The sequence below is a fragment of the Uloborus diversus genome, chromosome 5, assembly GCF_026930045.1.
Source record: "Uloborus diversus isolate 005 chromosome 5, Udiv.v.3.1, whole genome shotgun sequence".
Lineage (NCBI taxonomy): Eukaryota > Metazoa > Arthropoda > Arachnida > Araneae > Uloboridae > Uloborus > Uloborus diversus.
This window is the reverse complement of record NC_072735.1, coordinates 62,837,572-62,860,992: the sequence shown is the minus strand read 5'-3', so window position 1 is coordinate 62,860,992 and position 23,421 is coordinate 62,837,572. Positions and strand designations below refer to the sequence as shown.

Here is a 23,421-nt window from a genome sequence, read left to right as displayed (position 1 = left end):
AAAAACTCTTACAATGTGGTAACCAAGGTGAATTTTTTTCAATTGCTGGGACTCAGTACTTTTTCATCGTGAAAATAGAAAAAAAAAACTTTTCTTCCAGTAGAATACAGTAAACTTCACTGTGTACGCAAATAAATGCCTGCAGAAGCATCTCTTGCAATCTGTATAAAATTACAATGGTTCTGTACTCTTCTTCTCTACTTGGTTTTTCCACTTCATATTATTGTCCGTTTTCCACGAGATGGCAATTGATTCCTCCTTCGTCACGTGGTATCCGATGATTCTATTTCGCTGTTTTCAGCAGAGGATGTATTTGAATCATATCATTTTGTTGTAAAAACAGTAGTTTTAAAATGTAAGAATAACGAGAATAGAAACAGACAAGTGAAGTAAGTGATGTCAAGGATACTAAGACTTTTTTGCACATTAAAATGCACGACAAAGTTTAGGTTGTCTGGTTGTCTCATTTAGAAGCGCGTGGGTATGTTTACCCACCACCCCCGCGTAAAATTGAACTCTGCGTTAGAGGAGGTGGGGCTAAAAGCCTTCTTGTGAAAAACGGACAATACTCAGAGTTGGCAAGAAACTGGTTTTCTCCAATAAAGAGCAAAAAGAGAAATTCATCCCTCTTAATCCTCATGAACTATATTTAGTGAATGTTGTTGAAATCTTGCTAAATAGGCACTTGGAAAAGATGGGAAATGTGCTGAAAATTTCACAACTTTTACGAAATATGTAAGAAAGAAAGTTTTTAAAAAACTGCAAAATTTATGTGCAGTATCGGGTAAAAATGGAGACTGTATTTTCTAAATGTTTAAGAAAAACAAAGATTTTTTCTCTCATGAAATCAGTATTATAGTCTTAATAATGCACAGAGAAACTTATTGTCTGAAAATTTTCTGTGTTATTAACCATTAAAATAAGTTCAAAACATTTAGGACAGGTCTTAGTTCTACGAAAAAAAAGTTTGAATTACGGAAACATTTTACCTTTAACAAATATTAACTTTATTGTCGTGTATGGATGAAATTAAAAGAGTTTAAAAGTAGGAATTCATGATAGAAAAAGATACCAAATCTCTGACTAAGACCATAGAATAACAGTAGAGCTAGAACGCGTTCTAGTTATTTTTCGGTCACTACCGTTTGACGAGATGAACGGCCTAACTTTCAATGAAGTTCACAAAAATGATATAAATAGATAACTTAACTTAAGTCTTTTGTTGCGGGAAATGTGTCAAGTGTAGTATACACTTTCTTATTTTACCATTATTTTATTCCAATATTAACAGCCAGTGTTTGCCTTGGAGCCTGTTCTCATTAATTATTTGGAATTTTTCCATCTTACGTTAGCGTCAATCATTAACCATTCTAACGCAGCGCAGTCGCAACGAAAGTGCATCACAAAGTTCCACTTCCTAAAGGATCCGACAGAAAAACGGTTGGTTTTAAAAATATAAATGTTTTTTAATTTTAAATGACTTTGACGTTTTTATAATGTAATGTTTAAGTACCTCGAAAAGCATTTACCTTACAGGGTCGAGCACGACGTGTCTTTAATACAACGTCTTGTAGATTGCCACCAAGTTTCTGCATTTGTTCGGAACGTACACGTTTCATTGCATTATTTTCGGTTATTACATGCAGTATCTTAATCTCATTGGGATACAAATACAAGTCGTTCTGGATAATGGCGTTTACTGGTAGTGGAGATTCCTACGGATACAACATCGCACGTAGCACATCATCTTGGACAGGGCAGAAAGTTTTTTCTTACTGGAGCAATGTTTTTCGGTGTGCGTACTGTTTCTCTCCTTCTTTGAGTCTTCTCAGATGGTGCGAGAACTGCTTCTTTTAAATTCTTAAACCATATCTCTACTGCATTTTTCGGAGAAATTCTTGTTACGACAATTTTGAAAATACTGTTTTTATAATTACTGGGGAGCTCCACCCCCTGCTCACTGACGTTTACCAACCCCCGAAGATTGCTTAGCAATCTTATTTGATTTTCAAAGATTTAAATCGTCTATTAGAAAGAATCAGATTCTTTCGGATTTAAGAGTTCCGTTTTAAACAAAACGAAAATCACCCTCTCCCTCCCAAGGATAATTGAATTTAGGTTAAGAGCTCATGTTTAGAATACAATCCCGCTCATACCCGAAGGTAAAAATAAATTAATAGAAATATGCGTAACCATGATATAAAAAAAGCACTTGAACCCTTTTCCCGGATTCCAAACTAACTTGCTTACACTGTCATAGTTACGCGGGATGGGGGGAGCTCATGAGCATTGCAAAACGGCAGTTTTGTAACCTTCAAATTTGTAGTCAGTAGTAAAACATTTCGATCTTTAGCTTCGGGCTTTAATAGAGTAAAGCCAGGGACTTTTGGCTAAAAAAGAAACCCTAACATCTGCTGTTCTAATTAAGTGCGAAAATTCCAAAAAGCTTTATTTGATGCAGAAAAAAATCTTTCGAGTGACATATAATGTTAAAGGGGTGTATGAAATATTTGATCCCTCTAATAGGCAATTTATGTGAAATTTTAGCCCAAAAAATTATTTACAGAAAAAAATGAAATTTTAAATTAAAGACCCCAGATGTAAACCCTTAGGGCTCAAAGTAATTTGTAGCAAATTTCAAAGATGTAAGCGTTATGGGGTCTTCTGTGGACGCAGACCCGCCACAGACATTCTTTTACAATTTCTTTGACATTCCTTTTTTTGAAAATATATATAAAGATACTTGCGGTGCAACAAAACTATCACCACCCTTGTATTACTAGAGGTGTCCCAAAAAGTTTGTAAATACTTTAAAAACGTTGAAATTTACTAATAACAAAAACTACAAAAAAATCCAAAATGGTAAAAAAAACCCATCTTTAGCGAGTGTTTACGAACTTGGGTCAACTTAGTACCATTTAATTGTGAACGCACGTTGTTCTTCTGTACACCTCTAAATGTTTACTAAATGCGATTGGATCACGATACCTGTGTCCGACCGAAGACTTTATATAAGTTTTTGTTCCGGCTTCCTCCAATAGAATCCAACTGGTATAGTGGGAAATTTAAGGGGTTTGCCTGCCTTAAAATTATCATTTTTTAAAAAGAAAGACTTTTTTTTTTGAATTCTTAAAAGAACATTTTTAGGACTCCAAAAATGTTTAAAATTTATTTCTACGATGATTGCAAACGAAGTTACAGCCAATTAATAATTGATATCGTAGCAACCGGAAGTTGGACAAAAATACAGCTAACATCCCAAAAATTTCGAAAAAATAAACTCTTTAAATAAGTAAACATATTAAGAAGTATAGTGGAAAAATATATAAGTTATCAAAATTGAAGCGCAAAGAATTGTCTTTAAAGCATTAACACTGAAATAAGTGATTTATTTAAATGTGTTTTCTGAAAAACTATACTTTTCGATATTTGCGTTTACAAAAGATCCCGTAACTTAAGTTTTACACTAATTAACCTTAGTTTTTTAAATATAAAGTTTCCCACATTACTAGCTATGTTTTGAACTATAACCTAAGCTCTATATCAGTATTTTAAAGTTTTCGGTTATTTATCAGTGAAATACGGAGGGTTTTTCAGAAGAAAATCGAGTACTTTCAGCAATGTCGTGTTATTTTTCTTAATTTTGGGACTGGTACCAAGTTTCTAGTTCAGAACACAGGTAATGTAGTAAATTGCGTTAGAAAGGATTTTTGAATATATTAAACTGAAATGAATATAGAGTGTTTGGCGTAAAGTGAAAAATTAGCTTTTTTTTTTTTTTTTTTTTTCTCTCTCAAATTTCCCATTTTTTTGAAAAAAATGTGAAAAAATCATAATTTGTATATTTATTTTCTAATTTTTACTAACTCTTCAGTTAAAAAAAAACGCGATTAACCCATATTTGATTTTTTTGAAAAAAAAGTGAAGTACTAGAAACGTACGCAAACCCTTAAAATCTCCCACTTTTCTGGCGGACCCTGTAATTCGACAACCATTGGCAAATTTCACCTAGATAAATTAATCACGTAAGGAAAACCTATTATAGTGAGAGGATCTCTGAGCTAAACTTTACTCCGCTTCAAATGTTTTAGCATAATTTGACATTTAAAAAAAATTGAAGTCCCAGTGCTGCACTCTTCTTGAAAAGTTAATAAAAAACAAGTTTTCCACTCTTAATTTGACAAAAAGAAAACCACAGTAGTATACATAAATCATTGCATCATTCAGTATGCTGAAGTTTCTGCTTGAAAGTTATTCTGAAAGTTAAAATATTTGAAGCTATATTCGTGAAATGGAAATATCGCTCTTCCTATTCTTAATATTCAAAGTACTAATCACAAATGATAGCAGTCATGTGGTGTAATGAAGTACAAAAGAGGAGTTTTTAAACGGTTATAAGTATTAATTTTGTTACATTAAAGGTGCACTACGTTTAGTAAAATAATTTATTTTCTGACGGGACTCAAAATGACTCTAAATGGCAAGATAGCTTTTGTAGTCAAGGTTAATAATTCCTTTTAAATTAATTTAATGATGATTGTTCCTTAATTTTAGTTAACTATTAGGAGTGTTTCTTGAATTGTGTACCAACAAATAAAATAGGGTCATTCCATAGTGACTAACGTAACATTCGCAGCTGATTTTCAAACTCTTTTTACTTATACCGGGAGTAAAAATAAATGTGTTTTGGTTTAATATGCAGATTTAAAATGTACAAGGTGACTATTTTTCATTTCTACCAAGAATTTGAAGCAAAATAAGCGCTGGCAGGTGTTTTTTCACCAAAAAAGGCATCGTGACTAACGTAACATTTTTGCAACCCTGAGCAACAATGCATATGTTGCGAGGCAAATTTTTCTGAAACTTACGCAGATATTTAAAATTGGCCGATATATTTGTAAGAAGTAAACAATCTATTTTTAAAAATGTACTACAGATTTGTTACAGATAAATCTTTTTTGGCCCTTAATGGTACTTTTACGAAAAACTGTGTGTGACTAACGTAACGTGACTAACGTAACCATCGAATAGCAAACAATGAATGCATATGAAAAACTTTTTATAATTAATTTCTTGCTCTTATTCTACTTTTACACTTTATGGGAACCTTCTTTGTATTGCATTATGGTTCTTTCTTTACTTTTTTTTTTCTATAATAGGGTAAGAAATTGAATGGAAGGATTCAGTTCAATTAACTCAATTTGAATGTGCGAAAAAAAATAAACAAATAAAAAAAAACTGCTTTTACAAACTGAATAACATCATTCTTGGGCTAATTAAATCCTAAATATCTCTTTAAAAAAATTAACTTTATGCAAATTGGCAGTTTCACCGAATTCTAGTATTCTGCCGATATACTAGTTATCGTCGAAACTCCGTAGTACTTTTCAATGGCATATTATTTTTTTAAGGTTTACTGATTCATCGAACGAATAGTGTTGTGCATGCTTTTGAATTAAAATGTAATATTGAAAAAAATATATTCGAACGTTTTTGCAAAATGCATTTTAGTTCCAGATATCACCGCAAATGTTTGAATTTCTAAATGATCATTCTTGCATTTTCTGAAATATATGGCAGCAGCGCTTATTGTCACTATAATGTAACATCTTCAAATGTTTTCCAACGAGCATCCATTATTTCATTCTAATAATAGGTGGACATGTATTTTCTAAAAAATAGAGACGTTCTCCTTTTTTAAGACTGTATTTCTATTAACTTAATTCTTAAGCTTGGATTCTTGTGTTGAATGCACCTTCAGCAGAGCACTCAATTTGCTTTACTCACTTTTTTTCTTTTTTAATTATTCTTTAAATTGGAAGTATCTTTATAAAGACTTTCAAAAAGTATTTTTCTAAGTAAACAGAAGGTCTATACAATGTAATTTTACTGGTATTTTTCACTCTTTATATTTTTAATCAATATAAAATGCTCGCATATTGAAAATTGTTCATGAAAATGTACATTAAATTAAATAGGTTTTAAATATTAGCAGTCATTTTTAAAATGTTACGTTAGTCACATGCAAACTGTTACGTTAGTCACAGCTCAAATGTTACGTTAGTCACACTAATTATTTTATATCTACTGATACTGAAATAAATATTTTGCACTTTTTAAGTAGATATGACATAGATGTAAGAAAATAAAAAGTGCAGTTTGGTTCAATCATCTGGTTTAGTTTTTAAGCAGAAAATAGTACATTTTCGTGACTAACGTAACGTAAATATTCTCAGTGAAATAACCAAACTATTTAAAATACTTATCTTATAGTGTATGAAAAAATAACAGTGAATTTTACTGGGCCAACATCTAATCATTTAGAATAAACATAGTTCTTTTAAAAATTTGCATAACATTTTGCATTACACAAGAAAATGTAGACGCATGTTTTTTGCACATGCTAAGCCTTTTCTACAACCTCGCACATTTAGAGTCAGAAGAAAAACACCGAATGAAATTTTTGCAAACTGTTACTGAATTTATGTACTAGAAAGTATGCTGAATGAAATGATAGGTCACAATTAAATCTTTGTGGAAAAAACATTTATGAGGTTGAGGTTGACATTTCTATGGAATGACCCAATAGAACTATCAAAATATGAGACGGACACATGAAATACACCGCTAGCTCAATCAATTCCAGCCGAGGACTGCAGTTTCGTGCTTATTAGCACTCATCAGCCTGGCATTGGAAAGTGACTTAGCTGGAGATGGTAAACCTCTTAAGGAAGTCAAGAGTGCCTTGGCAGTCTTGAATGATTGAGCTGGCGGTGTATTTCATGTATTTCTGCTTTAGCCTTGGCTAGTGGGTGGTAATTTACTGAATATATGAGAGGGACAGTTGAAAATAAAGAAGTTGTGGTTAAAAGTTATCTTAACTGGACAGGCTTAAATTGAATATTAGAAAAGTTGTGATTTCAAATGAATTCAAAATGTTTTCTCTATTTTCTATTGAGGTTAGTACAAAATAAAAGAATCTAAATTTTTCGGCAGTGAAATTTCCTATTTTAGTCAAAACTTTAAGAGTTCATTTTAAACTTAACCATAACTTTACAGAAAAAATGTTTTTGCTATCATTTATTTATCAGCAAACAAGTAGAAGCACTGGGTAAATTAATTGAAGAAAAATATATTGAAAATGTTCTCACTCTTTCTTATAAAATATTTATTGCTACATATTTTTAAAAGCACAATTTACATAAATACATATAAATACTATATACATGTTTATAAATACCATATTTTACAAACTGATGCCCAGTAGGGATTCTGAAATTATACAAAAATGAATTCAATGAGCCATTGATCATTTAAGATCTCTATGTTTTGAGTAATAATTTTTTCGCGTGAGATTCTACACTGAATAGTATGCTATAACTATGAAGTTAAACAAAAATAAAAGACGAAATTATTTAAAGCATAACTAAACAAATTGGTGAGATTATGATAGTGATAGATAACAATGTTAATGGAGTTCTTAATACATTTTAAAAGTAATGGAAAAATAATCTCATATTACATGAAAACAACGTTTGAAAAGTGTTTCGCTCGGTGCTGATCTTGCAAATGTACAGTTAGAAATCTGAGAAATATATTTTCATTAATACTAATTTATTCAACACTAAGCGATGCGAAGAGGAAAAATTTTGCGCCAAATAATTCAAGTTAAATAATATGAAAACAGTAGGTATTTATGCTTTTCCTGGATGCGTTCATTAGATTTGAGGCTTTTATTCTTAGTTTGATGCAATCTTAGTAAACGATGTGCTCGTATTTTGGCTTCTACACTTTGGACACCACCAATGTCTTAAATGTACTCAAGCAGACTCCGAGCTTTTAAATGACGAGTTTCACACCAGCATAGAGAAACTGGCTAATAAAATACAAAGTGAAAAAATGTTTTTTGAAAAAAATATGTTAAAACATAACAAAAAAGCTGTGTCAGGGTAAGCTTGAAAAATTTTGCAATTTCAGCGAAAAAGCTATTACGACAAATAACCATATTAAAAAAAAAGAGAAATGAATCAAGAAAACATTTTTTCAAAAAATCTGCATAAAATTTTGGTTAATTTTCTGGCCCAAAGAATGTCTATTTTGCATTAAGACAAGTTATATAATATTAGCATGAGATTCTGTTTATCCTTTTTTTCATTTATCAAAACAAATAAGTATACTGATCCTTTGGTTTTACCAAAATTTAATTTAAAAGAGAGACTAATTTTTCTTTATACGTAATGTTTGGCTTAACCTGCATGCATTCAATGTATTTTTAGAGCAGTTGTGCTCATCCAGTGTTAAACGAAACATTCATGATCCCGAGAAAAATTTAATGTTTCTTAAACTTCATATTTATTACATATGTCCTACATTGTTTCCTTACTTATATTGGTCAAGTATTACAACTAGCTGACCAACTAAACTTTTGTTCAAAGAATGGCGGTTGATAACAAAGCTTGAAGTTAAAGCAAACTAGACTTAAGGTATTTCCAAAAGTTGTTGCTTGTAATAATTATTGTAATTTTTTTTTCTTGCCTCTCTCTATCTACCAAACATTCTTCTGAACTATCTTTACTGAAAAATGTAAAGCGTTTTAAATTACTTTATGAAGTTTGCTAGCATCTAATCAGTGAGTTACTATAAGGAAAAAAATATCCAATTTAGTGTGGAACTCTGTATGAGGTGCACAATATAACCTTAAAATTATCCCTTATTCCTGCACTTTAGTATTTTTCATTCTTAAAAAAAATAATGTAGCTTAGGATATTTATAAAGAAAACGTTTCTTTGGATTATTGAAAAATGTAACAAAATTGTTTTATATTCTCCAGAATTACCGTATTATGCAAATTCACGATGAAATATGATTGCTAAAGTTCTGTTTGTCCCCACATAAGTGCACCCCAAAACACTATAAGACAAAACTTTTGCGAAATAGACATAAATATTTTAATACTTGGTTGGTTCTATTAGGTTTATTGGCGTAATAGTCTTTATAGGTAATACTGCGCCACAAACTTGTTGAAGCTCATATACTCACTTTCTCGTATGCTAATGTACCCGAATAGTTTCATGCACTAACATTCCCCGTTAAATTAGAAAATTACGGTTTCTTCCAAAAACTGACATTGCATTCATCTCTTCTTCTCTTAGTCTTCCGTAACTGAATATGCAGTCCAGTTTTTACGCACGATTCAAAATCAAAGCAATGATAATGCAGTCATTGACAAAATAAATGATTGAAGCGATAGGAATTCAATAAAGGAGGTCCATTAGTACCACATAAAATTTCTTCGTTTTCATCCATATATTGCTTTACCAAGAGGTTTTGCTCCTACTGGGCCGAAGTAGAAATTGTTTCCTAGCTCCAGACCAAACATGACTTTCCCTCCAGCACTAAGAACATTTATGATTCTTGGTAAAAGAGTTAAAATATTTCCGACTCCAACAACATTCGGTGGTTTTCCAGCTCCTATTGAAATTCCTATTTCTTTAGGAGCGTAACCAGATTGATATCCACCCCCTATGCCCACATTACCATAACCTCCGTCCCGATTTAGTGCATCTAACTGCTGCTGTTGCTGAATGGAATTATCTTGATAGTTAATATCGACAGTTCTGCCCTGTTGCTGGTATTGCTGCGCAGGTTGCTGGTATTGCTGCGCAGGCTGCTGGTATTGTTGAAGTTGTTGCTGGAGTTGCTTTAATCGCTGTTGCTGAAGAATAAGTTGCTGTAATTGTTGTTGCTGCTGCTGTGTCAAAGGTTGCTGTTGGCTTTGGTACTGCTGTGGCTGTGCTGCTCTTTGTTGTTGTTGATTCTGAGATGCTTGTGCGGGACGATTGAGGAAATAGTTCAAAAAATCGAAACCCTTATCTTGTCTTCGTTGAATTGTTTCTGATTTGCTGTTGTCACTGTCGGAGTCATTGTTCTTATGTTCCTGGTTTTGTTCCTTGAAAAGAAATTCGATTTTGTTAAAATTATTATCATTATTATTACTGCTAATGTTATTATTACTTTGCATTTACTACAAAAAAAACCATATGAACAGCAGTGCTCATGTAGTGCTTACAGTGTTTTTCAAGATTTAACTCTTTTTTTTCCCTTAAACACCTATGATCCGAAAAACTATACTTATTTTGTTACTAATAAGACAATTTTAAATAATTCCACTTCCTTCGCAGTGAAAATTTGAGAATAATTTTCAAAGGTTCGGTGCATTCAGGTCTCTGAATGAACAATGATATTCGTGTGATTTGACATGTTTTGAAATGTATATTTAAATGTTTTTTTTAATTCGTACATCATTCAGGTTTTTAAGGTTTTAAAACCAAATCATAACAAATTCGTACCATGTTATACCAACAAAATTAAACTTGCAGATCGGGTTACTTCTCCAGCGAAATATTGTAAATTTATATGACAATATATGAATAAATACAAAGGCTCTCGAAACAAAAGAAAATTTTGTTATAAATTATGACTTCTGATATCTATGAAAATTGTTCTAATATTGAAGATCATTATAAACTGCATCATTGATGTTAAACTAAATAAAATACTTACATTTTCTCCCGTGGGTGAATATGTCTCCGTCATAGAACAAAAATATGATTTTGCGCACATAAATTGATCTCTTATCCCTTTATCTAAAATCTCAGAAACCAAAAAAGAAATATGCAAACTATGTTTACATCTGAAATTAAATGGTAACAAGAAATCACATCTTTAAAAATAAAAGTAATTACTTCTTATTTCTGGGAGATTTGTATGGTTCTCGTTGTATGGTAACTAGTTTTCTATATCCGAACATTGTAAAAAAAAGAAAGATTGATTAAAAAATCAGAAATTATTTTATCTTTTATATACACCAGAATTTTCATTATGAGAACATGAGAAACTTTGACTTTGAGAGGATACTTTCTCTTCATAAAGAATATCTATATTAGTTTTTATAAAGAAATCCAGATCGCAGTTTGAATTTAAATGCATATATCGTGTGACTACTTAACAAATAGTATTCTTTAATTTTTTTTATTGTTTAATTAATGAAAAGGTTTATTACAATATCAAAACCATTTACTAATGATAAAAACGACTTGAAATGCATTTATTCAATCATATTTTGCAGTATGATTTGTTTAATGGCTCTACTAAAATTTAAGAACTGCAAAAAAAAAAAAAACATTTATATAGGGGAGGTTGGCCCAAAATGAGTAAGTTTTCGAAGAACGCTCGAAAATTGTAGTTTTGGATTTTTGTCACAAAAATTTCGGTTTTATTTCCTAGCAGGGATCTTGAACTTCAAAATAAAAAGTTCTTTTTGTATTATTTCAAACTCAATATTTATTTATTATCAAACTTTACATACATTTGAAAAACCCGCTTTGCTCTACCAGGAAGCCCAAAGCGGGTAAGTTTAACTAATTGTTATTTGGTACATTAACCAATCAAATATGAAGTTATAAATGGTTAAAATAATTGACGAGCTACCTGCCATTATAAAAAAAAAAACATATGTATAAAAGAGTTGTACTTTTTCAATTTAAAGTCAGTACATTTGTTTATAAAACATTAAGAAATTACTGATTAACTTAATAGACTAATTTATTGCCATCCTAAAAAAATAACTTTTTAAAGTTATACTTATCCTACTGAAATAGAAAATCTAAGTCAGCACAGGAGTCAAGAAATTATAAATAAATATATGACTATATCCTATACCCTCTTTGCCCGACAAGCTTTGCCCGAATGCACTTTTTTATTTGAATAATTATAGCCTTAAATTAAAAAAAAAGAAACAAACGGAATGACTATTGAAGTTTGTAGGTAGTGTCAGAATAACGTAATATTATTGACAATCAAAAAATAAGCTGGACTTCAACTAATCATAAGTTACAAAACTTAATTTTGTTTTAGAAATGTATCTCTTTCCTTTTTGTTTCTTTATTTTTTATTTATCTTTTATTATTTTTATTTTTATTTATTTATTTTTATTTTTTTTATATTTTTTTAACTTTATTTTATTTATTTATTTATTTATTTATTTTGAGCATGGTTGCGCCATGCCGCTTCACTGCTTCTTTGTTGGGAGTGATTAAAACTCGGGGGTGTTCGTATAAACACGACATATGTATACATTGCCGCTTACACGCCATGGGGGGGGGGGCATATGAAGGCCTACCCGCTTTGGCCCACCCTCTCTTTCTATAACAATCAGCTTCGAATTGGATCTTTGAGGTGAAACCATGGATTGTATTTTAATTGAGAACTCACGGAAACTTGGTTCCTTTCTTCTTTCTAAATTTTAGTTATTTACTTGCTATTATATGGAGTTCAAGCTATATTTATGAAAGAATATCAATTCTGAAAGCTATAAGCATCCCCACCCTTCCCGCATCCGTTTTGTTGGAAATTAGACACTGGCTACATTTAACAGTCTTAAATTTTAATTAAAAGCTAGAAAAAGGATTTCAATAATTTTTATGTTATGTGCACATGGAAAAGCTTAGTCAAGAAACATGCTTCATTTAATATTAAAATTCATAATGCCGTCAAACTACGTCCGCTTTTTGATACATTCTTCGCAATTGTTTAGCTTATTGGATGAGGGGAGGGCATATGGAGTAGTACGAAATTATGGAATACCGAAGTTTTCGCATAGAGCTATTTGCTGCTATCTCTGAGGCTATCATGAACATCTCAAAAAAAATGCTCTACTAATACAGTAAAGTGAGAGTTGACCACTCTTTGATTTTTTTTACTACTCGGAAAAGAACAAAATGTGTTTTGTGACTTTAAGGCATTGTTGCAGTCAACTTTTCAAGAATGCCAATCTACTAAAACACATGTGGCTTGAAATCTTATTGTACACCAAAAAATAACAGTTTGAAATACTGTAGTGGCTTTTAACTGATAATGTTTTGTCCATCTGCATTAAGTCCACTTAACATGCTAATCCAAGATGGCATGCTAAGTATTTTGAAATACTTGGTGTACCGTAATCGCCGGCGGAAACCTGTACTTTCAAGAGTGCCTAATGCATCTATGTCAAAAAATTTTTGTCCTACCCATACTCCACTTTCTATTAAAAAAAAAAAAAAAAAAACAGAAGTCAAATAGAGGAAGAAAATGGATTTTCTTCTGTAAAAGTCCCATACACTGTAACAGACCCACATAAAAAGAGTTTGGAAATCAATTAAGAGGAAAGGACAAATTGAAATAACCAGGAGCTTAAAACCATTCATATTGATCTTAATTTGTTACTTTTTAAGAATGAGCTCTTAACTAAAAACTATAAATTTTCATTTTTTACAAGTGGCAGTTTATTACAGTTTGTTATGATATAAACTCAATGATAAGAGGCTTTTTATCCAAAAATCAAACTGTTTATAGAAATATAGATGTTATTTAATTATATCTTCTTTTCATCTATACATTGTAATAAAAGAATTACTTGATTTTCAAGCTCGGTTATTTATTAAATTTGTTAATGCAGTCGACTGACATTTTGTCCTTGTTATGGACTCATCAGTCTAGAATAGTGAATAACCGAGCTGGAAGTAGATGGCATTTCACTGAAGCTGAGAGTGACAAAAAACTGGTAGCTAAAGTAAATTTATCTCACTAGCTAGAGTCGGCAGCCATGGCGCGGTTCCACTCGTAAATTGAAGGAAAAACTTGGATCATTAGCAGTAAAATGCCGTCCTTATGGGAGATTTATATAAGGGTGTTAACTTATTGCTTAATCTCAAAATATGTTAATATGTTTCAGATTCAGAGGATTTAAACTTTCAGTTTAAATAAGTTTAAATAAGTTTCAATTTTTAATCGGATCAATTACTTTAAATTTCAAAGTAATTATCGTTCTAAAGAGAGAAGTTTTACAATAAAATTCTAAGTATTAAGTCATGAATCGGGTGACTGCAGTACTTTAGTGCGTAATAAATGGAAATACTTTCAAATTATTAAGGGACAGACTAAGGAGCAAAATATCTATTTTATATCAAACTAGTACAATTTACGTATGTTAAATAATTTTCATAAAATACTAAATCACTGAGAGCCAGTCAAAAGATGATGAAAAACGAAGACGAAAATAAAGTAAAATTAGAAAGAAAAATAAGATGTGAAAGTATGTATGTAAGCACTGAGAAAATGCAAGCACAAATATAGAATATCCAAGTCAATAGTTTTGAAATGAAAATCTGCTTTTTTTCAAGCTATTACAGCATTCCGAAAAGTCAATTAAGTATTGTATGTTTTTAAGGATTTTGTGTAATGCTTTAAAAGGAAATCATGTAAAACGGATGACTCTGTCAGGAGGAATTTAAAGTTCTTAATTATTTTAATCTGGTTACTCAAAATAGAAAATGAAACCTTGTCAACTTCCCTCGTGGGTTAATCTATAACAAGTTACTGAAAAGCGTAATCGATGAAACAAAATGGATTATCTAAATAAAATAACTCTATATGAACTCATTTTAAGCCGCTAAATCATATATTTACGCACTTTGTGCATATGTTTCGTATTACATACAGATACGATTGCGTGTTTAAAATTTAACAATACTATTTCGAACTTCAGTGAATTTACGCTGATATTCGAAGTACAAATGCATAAAAAATGCGACGTGAATAAACAAAAAATAAAGTTTCTTTCAACTGCGATGTTTATAGCAGACGCTGGCAATCGCGACTTTGAACAATATCAAACGATTGAAGCAGTGACTGACTAACATTGATGGTTGGCAGTAGGTGGCGTGTCAATCGAGATGAGATGCGCTATTACTGCTAGAAATATTTTACAAATTCTAAAGAACCTTGGAGCAGCTATCTAATGGAGATGATACGAAGTTACATTCAGGCCTCAGCATGAAAAAAGCATGGTTTGATTTGTTTTCAGGTGACATTCCAACGTGCCGCGGAATTTCAACGTTTCAAGTGTTTGAATATTTTGAATATAGAATAATAAAGTTATTGTTATTAACATTTAAATTACTAATTACTAAGACTTACTGATGTTAAGTGCAGAATTTATTTGTTGAATATTATAAGCGTTTAGATTTTAAATGTGCCGTGCAATTTGTCACGTGCGTATAAGCAAAATGAACAACTTCATCTCATTTATTTATTTATTTATTTATTTATTCATCCATTCCTTTATTAATTCATAAGTATATACATAGATTTATTAATTTATCCAGTTAATAATTAATTTAATTGCTTCGTTAAAGTATACTTTATTTTATTCATTCACACGCTCATTCACTTCTTCACTCATCATTCACTAAATTATTCATTGAAAATTTACGAAATTATTCACTAAATAATTTATCCAGTTAATAATTCATTTATTAACTACCATAACTTATTATTATATTCACCAGTGAATCATTCATCAGTTTTAGTGAACAGTAATCATTCAAATTCACTAAATTATTCACTAAATAATTCATCCAGTTAATAATTCATTTATTAATTCATTTAAATATACTTTAATTTATTCGTTCACATGCTCATTCACTTCTTCAGTCATCATTCACTAAATTATTCATTCAATTACGTAATTATTCATTACTTATTTTTATTCCTTGTTCATTCACTCATTCATTCATTCATTCCTTGTTCATTCACTCATTCATTCATTCATTATTCACTTACTCATTTATTAATTATTTTTCATTCAAAGAAAAATATTTTTATTAATCAAAACAAAGTTATTTTATTTAATATGTATTTTAAGTGAAGCTGATAAAATAAATGCAATTTATCCCAATTATTTCACTTTGCCAATATTCCTTTTTTTTCTGTAAACATTGGTAGTAAGTTGTAGTTTATTAAGCTATTATTTAGGCGCATTCTAGTGCAACAATCCTCATAAAAAATCGCCAATAAATTCATTAATGCAAAACTGCGTTCAATGTTCGTTACTATTTAATATCGTATAACTAATTTCAAAATTTAAGCCTACGATTTCTTTAAATCTAATAACATTTCTTTTTCAGTTGAAAAAAGATGATGAAAAGAAAAAAGCAACAGAATACTTACTGAACTTATTTTTTCTGCTTGAATACATTGTAAAAATATGCAGGAAAAAGCTGCAAAAGATGATGAATTATTGTTATACAAATTTAATTATTCTGACATTTTTCAATAACATGGCTTTTTTCATATACAATTATGTAAACTCTTGCAGCCTGTTATTCTTAAATGTACTTAGTTTTAGAGGTTGAGTTTCAGAGAAAACAATAAACAAGTAATATTTGTTTTAATGACGATCATAAAAAAAACTATGTTATATCTTTTTTATGAGATACACTAGAAAATGACGGGTACGTTTTATAACCATGGAATACTGACACGTTCAAACCAATGTGTCAGACACGATTTTTAAAGCATGCTGAATATTACATAAACTAGCATATTTAAACATTTCTGTATTTAAATATCTTCTTGTTTTAAAAGACTAAATTTCGTGGCTCACGAAACATTTTGCATGCATTTCTGGTCATTAAATATATTACATGATAAAAAGTCAAAAAATGTGTTATGATTTCAATTCATATTTCATTATGTAATAATCCCTGCTTTTTTACAGGGTCTCCTTGCCCGATCTTGGCTTATACCTGTTCTATTTTTATCAATAGGTGTACATAAAATAAAGTTTCATCCCTGTCTGCCATGGTTTCTCCTCGCACCCCCCATGGGAGATGGCTACACATTATGTACGACCGTTTGATATACGTACTTAAGAGCGTTACCCCTTGTTTATCACATTCGGTTAATTAATAAATTAATTGAAGTGAGTTTACTTTAAAAGCTTAATAAAAATGTTCACATGATTTCATACCCAAGCCTTCATGAAGTGTAGTATTAACATTCTACATTTAACATCAGAAGCTAATTCTCAAAATATTGATGTTATTTATTTATTTATTTATTTTAAATTTTTATTACAAACGACTATGATAATGCAGTTAAAAATCATTGACTTTTTATCACAAAGCACATTTATTAATCTTAAAATCAAGATTACGTTTTCGCCGGAAATAACTTCTACAATTTTCTATTGAATTGACTTAAAAAATATTTCTGAGTTCTTATTTTTATTTATTTATTTTTTTATTTTTTGTGTCAAAACATTTTGACACAGTTCAACATTAGCTGAAAAATTATATTAGCGTCATACAAAATAAACACAGAAACAAATAATTGACCATTCTCTTCTTCATGTTATACCAGTAGATAAACAGGCTAATTTTAATCTATGAATAATTTAACAAAAATTCAAAATATTTTTCCCAACATTTGGAAAAGTACCTTCTCTAAAAATTATAATACAAAATAATTAAATGAACAAAACTATTTTAAAATCAAAAAAAGAATCTTTGATCAGTTTAATAAAAGATTTAAATATTTTTCCAAAATTTTGAAAGTTAACTTCTTAAAAATTAATAATGCAAAATTATTAAATAAATAAAGACATTCGAAATCAAAAAAGCAAATATTCTTGAATGTAGAATGAATATAAACCCAAATTTCATGTCAAACAAAATTAAGTTTTAAATTTTATATTATTTACATTCAACACGATGCTTGAAAACACTACTTGTTTTCAGAAATGCATCGAAGCATGACTGGAAAGTGTACTTACCGCAAGCAAGCGCAAAAACTGTATTTAGCCGCAACCACGCCATGATCATAACTGAATCCCTAAGTCACAGAATCGGTCTTGATTCAACTTGCAGGAAGTTGTTCGCTCTATTTGTTTATTATATATGGATGAACATCACGTGCGGCGTTTCACTTTCCCTGATTGGTGAAAATCTTCGCGCTCCTTCCAGACAATAGTCCATACGGCGACGGAATTCCGAACAATACGACTTTCTTTTGTTTTGGTTTGGTGACAGTGCATATGTGGTTCTTTTTGACAGAGGCACAGGACTTTATTCAATAATTGTCCGGAGAACTAGTTTCTCCAATAATTGCGAAATGTGATATTTTGCGGAAACTGCAGCTCTTGAACGTTTCAGTCCAGTTCCAGGAAATATTTTTCTTCGATTTTACTACTTCCGATTTCGTTCATAAAAGGAAATTGTTCCTTTCCCACCACACCTCGGGGTATTCGAAAATTATTTTCGTATCGTGACATTACTAATATCTGCTATTTTCGCTAATCTTCTGGGAGAATGGATTTTACTTCTTCGAGGAAACTGGAATATAAAAAGGCATTTTGTTTATCTGATGGCTAAAAATCGATCATTAATAATTGTTTGCTTCCTGTCGCCAAAGGTGAAAACTATAATCATCTTTTCCCACAAATTTAAATTCTTTATGATGTTTTCGGTGATTTCGCCACTTTTTGTTATTGGAATAAAGTCACGTGCGTTTATGGAGAAAATAAAATGACTATAGTTGCTCCCAAAGTGTTACATAGTTGGGGGGCAAACCATGAGTAATGAGATCGTGAAGACTTGCTATGATATATTGCAAGTCTTAAAGTACCTCATTCATAAGAACTCAAGAAATACCTTTGTTAAACAAAGAAAAGGTACAAAATAATGTAATTATTATATAAATATTGCATGAAGTTGCAGACACGTTTTTAGGGGTATAGTGTTCCCTTTTTTCAATGCAGAAAAATGAGCTTTTGGGTGTAAAGTTATCCGATAAAAAAAAAAGAAAATTATCAGTGCACAGCTTTAACAGTACAAATATGCAAAACAAACAAGGCAAAATGAGACTCAGAGCAGAAATGTAATAAATTTTGGCTTTAAGTGGGTGCGTGATTTTTTTTCTTTTTATTACAACAAAATATGTAGAAATTTAGAAATTTCACAATACTTATTTATTTAAACGAACTTGTAGCACTTATGTGTAGAATTTTGATTTCATATATTTTTCAATACTTAATAACCTTACAAAAATGAAACTCAGCATTTAAATTCTCTGATACGAAACCAAGCAGAATTTATTTCGTTGGAGAAGCTATTAATGTGTAATGTTTATTTAGTGAATAATTAAACAATTGCATGAAGTATTTTTAAAAGGTCTCTACGACTTTTTTTAATGTTATTTTTCCTTTTTCGTTTAAAAACTGGTTCATAGTTCTAAAAAAATAAAGATACTATAAATTGTATGCTCAAGTTATATTTACTAGTTCTCAAAATTTTAAATGTTTTGCTTTCGAGCTAAAAAAGAACCCACAAAGAAAGGGGGGATTTCATTACTCCATTCTTAAATTTTTAGTATAATTCTTACTTTTTATCTTGTTTATGAATGATTAAAAATTGAAACAACTTGTTTCGAACCGGATGAATGATTTTAATTTCATTAATTGCTGCTTTAAATCAAAAGTTTAAAAAAAAACACCTGGACAAAATATTGAATGAATTTTATTTACTTTATTTAAAATAATTTAGACATTGCCGTCACCTGCTGAATAATTACCACTCCTTCACGATATAAAGAAAAAAAATTCCCTTTTTTAACCTGTAGTAGCTCGCTCTAAAGATAATATTTAGTAAATCTACGCTCAAACCTAATCTAGAGCATCAGAAAAAGAAACTATCATTTTTTATAAAAACTAGGAATCTTATATTATGATTCAATTTCAGAATCAAATCATCTTTAAAATACTATAATGGTGTTAAAAGTACCCTATACATTTCAGTTGATTTCGTATTTTAGTTGATATAATTTTTATATTCAGAAAATTTTGAACGTGGAATGTATCACTACAGCTGACCTCAAGAAAGAAAACGTTTTCTTGTAGTTTCCGCATGTAAGAGTTCATTAGCAGAAAGCAGTGTTATTCTCGGTTTTCTAGATTCTATTCCTTTCACTAACGCCCTAACGTCCCAATTTAGTCGATACGTTTAGGTTGAAACGTCTCTCCCAAATTAGTTGTTACACTTGAACACTTTTGTGCCAAAAATTGAAACGGATAATTCAGTGATTTTGTTTGAAGATTTTTTAGAGATTTCATAATACTTTGTTATCAACCAACAACTTCTACTTACCAAGACCCGCCCCCCCCCTCCGGTTAACTCATTAAATCGGTACCAAATTAGTCTCAAAAATCCAGCGTTGGCCTTGCCCCACTTTGTACAGACTCTTCCACCAGTAATCGCATAAAACTATCTTCTAGTCCAGTTGTGTCCAACCTACGGCCCGTGAGCCACATGAGACCCGCGAAGCTGACCCATGTGACCCGCTGTTTTCTTACAACACGAGAATACAACAGGAAAATCATGATAAGTCACGATGTTACAAATTTGGAGCCAAATGTTCCGAAATAATATTCAAATATCGTTTTAAGAATATTAGATACCAGCTAATGATAACAAATATTCTCAGTTGGTATTTTTGTTTCCTTTTCCATGTTTTTTTGCTTCAGTTTTTATTTTTATAGTTTTATATGTGCTCTGGTCTGCGAAAACCATATTAAGAGGTTTGACCCGCGATTAAAAAGAGGTTGGGTTGGGCACCACTGTTCTAGTCAATGAATCGTAAATTAATTAAAAAGAAATAACTGGTCTTTCTGCAAACGGTAGTCTTAACAAAATCGGCAGTGGCTAAGGGATGGGGGGACCCTGTGTTTTTGAAACTTATTTAATACTGATTTAAGGAGGGAATACTTGGTGGGGTAAAGTTTTTGGCTAATGCCAAAGCATCCTGAAATTTCAAAAAAAAATCGAACAAAATCATAAAATCGTCAATGATCAGTACAAAATTATTCAATTGCAGCAGTGCATCTGGGACTAAAGGAATATAACATTTTCCTTGAAAGTATCAAAATCAAGCAGAAAATAAGGAATTTCATCCCCACCATCACCACTGGGTGTCGCTGCTGAGGAGTGAGTTCCAGTGACCGATTGAAAAGCGAAGGTGTGTGCCGCAGTTATGCATCACTACACTACTAAACAAGTATTCGTGACTGGATTTACTCCTATCTTGTTATCCATCTTGCTGATCTTGTTTTTTCCCGCTTCTTTTCCATTTTCTTCATTATGCTCAATGACGGGCATCCAAGTTTGACAGTTAAGAATCTCAAAACTGGAAATGAATGGAAATATATTATTGGCCATTTTAATTTTTTATCTCATCTCGGCTCAATTACATTTTGAAGAAGCAATGGGAAATCGTATCATCGGTAGATTTACCAAATTTGTATCTGGAAATAACTAGAAATATTTCAAAATATTGAACAACTAGAAAATCGCCCATCAAGAAATGGTGGGGGAAAATTCCTGCTACATTTGAACGGTGTAATTGCCTGTTTGGTGATATTTTGATAGTTGAAATTGTAACCCTAACTCCAGTGGTTTAATCCTAAACTCCAGTAGATAGCGTTCATTTCTGATCACTTTTTCGTTTCTTCATTCCTCTGAAATGACAGTTTCAACCATAAAACAGTTAAGTTTTCGATCCAGTTTAACCTTGTCACAATAAAGCATTTCCCTGCATGTCAAACATTGCCAAAAAATACTATCAAATCATCACGCTGTGGCGCGAGTTTCATTGTTTATGACGTCAGGAGTGTTACTCGACCATTGGCTGTTATATATATGAGGATATATTGATGATAAATAAATGCAAACTTCTTTACCTGTGAAGCCTTCAATTAGAAAAAAGAAAAATAACTAAGCAAAGTTCATTTATCTCAAACCATTTCTGAAACATTTCTAATAATCTCTATCGTGGATTTCTTTCAAATTTTGAACAAACATATTGAACTTATACAACGAAAACGATTGATCCCCTTCCTCTCCCCCTTTTTTGTTTGATTTGTGTGGTATGTATATTTACATGACTTTACATGAAAAAGATACGCTAAGAAATTTTGTAAATATAACAGTAAATTTATTTGAATCCGAAATGCATTTTAAGAATAAAAGTGCAAGAAAGTGAAACATGGTAGCTTTATAGACATTTAAATTTAAAAAAAAAATTGCTTTAAAAAAATCATCTTTTGTAAAAATTATAAACTGAGTACTTTGATAACAAATACAAAAAAGGAAGGAAAAAGTAAGGAATGAAAGAAAAAAATATATGAATTTTCTTGTTATGAATACAGCATCTTACACACAAAATGAGAGTGAACGTAAGAGCTTCACAAAGAAGATAAAAGCTCAAAAGCAAAGACTAAAGTAATAATTTTTTAATAGTCAAATTGTACAAAAAATGCGAAGTTATTTCTACTGATTGTTTTTTTTTCCGAGTCTATTCCGTTTGAATGTTAAGGAATCAACAGTTAAGTGCAAAAATTTATTGTTAATAGTTGCTCATAGTCTATTTTAAATTGAAAAAATATTGAAGTTTTACCATTAAACTTCATCTTACAAGAACTCCAAAAATCTCACTTTTGCATTGATCGTGAAACAAGACATTGAGAAAAGTGAGCCGAAGTGAAATAATTAAGATGTCATAGCTCTTTCAAAATGAACGAATTGGAAATTCGTTTCAAAGATTAGTGCATAAAGAACTATGTATTTTATAATAAAACTTTCAGTGAAGCATTACTTTTTATTTTTCTCAGTAAATTTGTGCCTCAAAAAAAAGTTAAATTTTACACTTTTTTTTTTCATGGGGACAATTTTTCACTTTTTTTTTTTTTTTTTTTCATATGGGAATAGTTAAAAATTATAAATTTTTCTAATGAAATATTTTTATTCAAGTGTAAAAAATATGTTTAATGGCATGAATGAGTAAACTAAATTATGAATGAATAAATGAAAAGATGGTAAACAGTAAACTAATAAATGAATGAAATAATTAATTTATACATGACGACAAATGAATGAGTGAATAAAATTGCATATGCATAAATAAATAAGTGAATGATTGAACAAAAAAGTGAATTATTACATGAAGGAATTAAAATAAATTGATATTTAAATGAATACATAAGTGATTTAGTAAAAGATTAAATGCGTTAACGATATGAAGTATTTCATTTTGACTCATCCGCATGAACTTGACCAGTCCCGCATGACCTTGACCAGTTGTACAAAATATTTAAAATACAAATAAGCTTGATAGTAATCAAATAAAAATTGTTCCGAATAATAGTAGGACTCAATTAATATTTATAATGTTAATAACAGGAACTTTATCCTGTTATAATGATAAAAATAAATTTTGACTTAAAACAAAATACTACAGTTTGAGTATCCATTTTTGAAAATTGCTTGCAATATCATATGCTTTGATCTTCAGAAATAGTTTTTTTCCTGACTAGAATCGACTATACGTGTTACTACATAGTTAAAATATTACAAGAGAGTTAAACGCAGAGTAAATATTGCACCATTTCACTTTGCCCCACTATTTGACTTTGCCCTACATTCCCTTACATTGTTCTACACACGGAGTCATATTCTAAGCTAAGGTAATAATGTTATTGTTACTGTGTTAGCT

At 30.5% G+C, this 23,421-nt stretch overlaps 1 protein-coding gene across 1 annotated transcript; it reads right to left on the bottom strand.

Annotated features, from left to right (window-relative positions):
* Positions 1-9,298: 9,298 nt before the first annotated feature.
* Positions 9,299-10,596, bottom strand: LOC129222945 (regulator of nonsense transcripts 1-like). The gene is made up of 2 exons (XM_054857506.1): positions 10,564-10,596; positions 9,299-9,949 (listed from the first exon to the last, which is right to left on the bottom strand). The coding sequence occupies exons 1-2, from the start codon at positions 10,594-10,596 to the stop codon at positions 9,299-9,301; spliced, it is 684 nt and encodes a 227-aa protein (XP_054713481.1).
* Positions 10,597-23,421: the final 12,825 nt, after the last annotated feature.

What these genes read in the sequence shown, in the direction of transcription:
- LOC129222945 (XM_054857506.1), bottom strand. Translation starts at nt 10,596, where the DNA reads ATGACGGAGACATATTCACCCACGGGAGAAAAT. An exon ending in ATTCACCCACGGGAGAAAAT is followed by an intron (nt 9,950 to 10,563) that starts GTAAGTATTTTA and finishes TTTCTTTTCAAG; the next exon opens with GAACAAAACCAGGAACATAA.